This window comes from Canis aureus, chromosome 21 (genome assembly GCF_053574225.1).
Source record: "Canis aureus isolate CA01 chromosome 21, VMU_Caureus_v.1.0, whole genome shotgun sequence".
NCBI lineage: Eukaryota > Metazoa > Chordata > Mammalia > Carnivora > Canidae > Canis > Canis aureus.
In genome coordinates, this window is record NC_135631.1 from 14,428,525 (window position 1) to 14,432,489 (window position 3,965).

General features: G+C 42.0%; 1 protein-coding gene across 1 annotated transcript; it reads left to right on the plus strand.

The window, feature by feature from the left end:
- Nucleotides 1-2,255: 2,255 nt before the first annotated feature.
- On the plus strand, nucleotides 2,256-3,396 carry LOC144293222 (olfactory receptor 4B1). Its single transcript, XM_077864317.1, has one exon. It carries the CDS (start codon nucleotides 2,334-2,336, stop codon nucleotides 3,261-3,263), a length of 930 nt encoding a protein of 309 aa, XP_077720443.1. The 5' UTR covers nucleotides 2,256-2,333; the 3' UTR covers nucleotides 3,264-3,396.
- Nucleotides 3,397-3,965: the final 569 nt, after the last annotated feature.

Here is a 3,965-nt window from a genome sequence, read left to right on the forward strand (position 1 = left end):
ATTTCCAGGCAACGAAAAGATATTGGTGGTGTCTTAGTGATCTGAGCAGAGGGACTCAGGAAGAATTCTGACTTCAGCTTGCAGAACACATTGACAGGATATGACCTGGGACTTCTGGAGATAGTAGGAGCATGGGGGGGAACTGTGGTACTCCTCACATGAGCTTATATTCTGCCTGAAAATGGAGAGAGTGGGGAAAGCAATAGAATGTGGGGATTGTGTAAACATGGAAAATGCAGAAGAGGCAACTCTAAAGATTCAAGCCTGAGGACCAGGCAAAATGATGGTGCTGCTGTAAGACCCAGCTGGAAAGAGGGGTACCCCTGCTGGGAGATACAGACTCCCCAGCTCAGTGTCACCAGCTGTAGCTCTAACCTCTGGTCAAAGCCATGCCATGGGAGCAGAGGAGGAAGGGGCATCTTCAAGTCTCACACTCTCAGTATCTCACATAGCTTCTTATCTCTCTTGTTCCAGAGATGGTGGCATCAAAATGTTCCCAATAACTTGGAGTTCCCTGGAATACTCCTGCTGTTCACAGGGAAAGCATAATTGGACACGTTTTCTATCAACCATGGGTCTTGGTGTTGTTTCTCTAAGGTGCTGGGGTGGCTAACCCCTTTCTCCTCTATGGAGTGGTGGTTCTTCCTCCCTTTCTAGAAAGTCCTGGGTTTCAGCCTTGGCTCAGTTACTCACAAGCTGTGTGTATTTGGGCAATTTACTTAGCCTCTCTGAGTCACAGTTTACTCACCTATCAATTAGCTCCCTCAAAGGAAGAATTAATGGAGGGGACAACAGTAAAATGTTTACCAGAGTCCATCACACAGTAGGTACTGACTAAATGTCAGCAGTATCTGTCGCTGTTGGGATGACAATGACAATGACAATGGTGAACATCAGGTGACCATATGCTTTAGTTTCCCTTGGGCCACCAGACTATTTCACAGCCTCTGTATGTTGTTTCTGATGCCTGCCTTGTTTTCCATCTTCTGCACCAGTGAGGGGACCTTCTCTTACTTCTCTCTCCTGTTCAGTTGTTCTTCCTCAGTGTCCTTCTTTCATACTGATAACCCTCTGTTTTGTCTCCAGTGTTAGCCAGGATTCTCTCAGTGTATTTTCACCTTGTGTATATCTTCCAATTTTTACTATGAGAGAAATTTATTTTAATCAGTTTCAGTATGAAAGCACAAGTGGAAGAAGAAAAACTAAGAGGAATAATAAATACTTCAAAATAATTTTACTTTTTTTTTTTGACTGAAGTACAGCTAACACACAGTGTTACAGTAGTTTCAGGTGTACCACATTGTGATTGACGACTTCAAAGTAAATTCAAAAGCAGGGAAGATCTCGAGAGTTTCCTCTACCTCATTTCATAAATATGCTTCTTGAATTGCATGAAGTAACAAGCTTCCTGAGGATGACAGTCATTTTTCTTTCTTCTTTCATATGTCCTGAATTGCCTGGGCACATGATAGGTGCTTAATGAAGCATTTGGTCAAGGAATTTGGTTAAAATAAATCCTCACCTCCTGCCGATGAAAGTGTTTGCCAAAGGTGGGAAAACTGGGAGACATAAACAAGCAAACTGGTGAATCTCCATATATTATATTTGAACTACTGTTTTATATTGACCTGTATTCTTGACAACTTCCAGATGTCTACCTTGGTCCCGGGCATCACAACTTTCTCAAAAAGTTTACAAAAATTCATGAAGATGTTGGATTGGACAAAACAATAGGGCCTGAGAAATTCAGAACCTTTGATAATACCATGTAAGGAAAATATTGAAGACACTGTCTAGAAAAGGGGAACTATGAATGAGATCAACATTTCTTATGAGTAAATGGGGGAAAAAGGGATTCAAGAGCAGAAGTTAACTGGAGAATTTCTCACACAAAGGCATGATAAGAAATGTTGAGAATGGGAGAATTGTTGGCAATATGGATACTTCTTAGTGCTGAAAATGCTGGGTATTATTTTCAGTGTGGTATACTTGAAATGACATGCTAGTTAGAAAAAAATGATGTTCTTTTTCTGGATCCATTTCTTACTGGGAGGCTTCACTAATTCACAACCTCTCTGAGGCTTAGTTTTTTCACTTGTGTAATAGGGATTGTGGAGTTTTTGTGAGATAAATTGCATAGTGTCTTGTATAGGATGGGCTATTGGGCAGTGAATGGATAAACATTGGTTAAATTAACAAATAAGTAAAATAAACCAGTAAGATAATATGGATGAAAGGTTCTATTAACAGGCAAGTGCTACATAAACATGAATGATTAGTGTTATGACGCTTATTTTGTCACAGGGCTCTTCTCTGAGATCCATCTTCTCCAAATGGAATCCACTACAAATAATGTGACTGAGTTAATCTTCGTTGGCCTTTTCCAGGATCCAGAGGTTCAGAGAGTGTGTTTTGTGGTATTTCTTCTCATGTACCTGGCCACGGTGGTGGGCAATGGCCTCATTGTCCTGACAGTCAATGTCAGTAAGAGTCTGCATTCCCCCATGTACTTCTTCCTTAGCTACCTGTCCCTGGTGGAGATCACGTACTCCTCTACTGTTGTCCCTAAATTCATCACAGACTTACTTACTAAGATTAAAACCATTTCCCTGGAAGGCTGTGTAGCTCAGATATTCTTCTTCCACTTCTTTGGGGTCACTGAGATCCTTTTGCTTGTGGTGATGGCCTATGACCGCTATGTGGCTATTTGCAGGCCTCTTCATTATATGAATATTATGAGCCGCCAACTATGTCATATACTGGTGGCTGGCTCCTGGCTTGGCGGCTTTTTTCACTCCATTATACAGATTCTTATCACCATCCAGTTGCCCTTCTGTGGCCCCAATGTGATTGACCACTACTTCTGTGATCTTCAGCCATTATTCAAACTTGCCTGCACTGACACCTTTGTGGAGGGGGTTATTGTGTTGACCAACAGTGGCTTAATTGCTCTGTGCTCCTTCCTTATCTTGGTGTCTTCCTATATTGTCATCCTGTTCAACTTGAGGAACCATTCTGCAGAGGGGAGGCGCAAAGCTCTCTCTACCTGTGCCTCTCACATCATGGTGGTCCTCTTGTTCTTTGGACCTGCCATCTTTCTCTACATGCGACCTTCCTCCACCTTCACTGAGGACAAACTGGTGGCTGTGTTCTACACGGTTGTTACACCCATGCTGAACCCCATCATCTACACACTCAGAAATGCAGAGGTGAAAAATGCCATGAGAAAGTTGTGGAGCAAAAAGAACTCAGGGATGGAATGAAAATGGGAAAGTGGTAAAGAAAAACACTCTGATTATTCTTTGTTTTAAAAATGGATTTTGAGGGGCAGCTCTGGTGGCTCAGCGGTTTAGCGCCGCCTTCACCCAGGGGCCGGATCCTGGAGACCCCGGATAGAGTCCCACGTCGGGCTCCCTGCATGGAGCCTGCTTCTCCTTCTGCCTGTGTTTCTGCCTCTGTCTCCCTCTCTGTCTGTCATGAATAAATAAATAAAATCTTTTAAAAAAATGGATTTTGATTTCAGTGGGACATTCAGGAATCGCAGAAACAAATATAAGGACTTAATGTTACTGCTGCTGTGATATTCCTTAGTAACCAAAGACTTGGCTCCTATCATGGTATAATGTTCCAAGGACAGAAATAGGATTGGCTGCATGATATCCAACAATATCATGGGATTGGGTAATATTGAGACTCAAAATAAATGCAAATACAAAAGATAATTTTTTGACAGGTGTTTTGTCAGTTAAAGTACTTCTATTACATACTTCCACTTTCCCTTCTCCTTGACTCCCACCTCCCTCCCTTCATTCTCCCTCCCTTGTTCAACCTGCTAGTAACAACCTGTATTTCATTAAGAAAGAAAACCAAAGAGAGGAATTATTATGGGATATTTGAGGAGGGTACCAATATGATCTCCTCTTCCAATGTGGAGAAGTGTATCTTTGAAAGTTGTGTCCAAAAAG

Excerpts from the sequence above, each read along its gene's own strand:
- LOC144293222 (XM_077864317.1), top strand. The coding sequence starts at position 2,334 with ATGGAATCCACTACAAATAATGTGACTGAGTTAATCTTCGTTGGCCTT.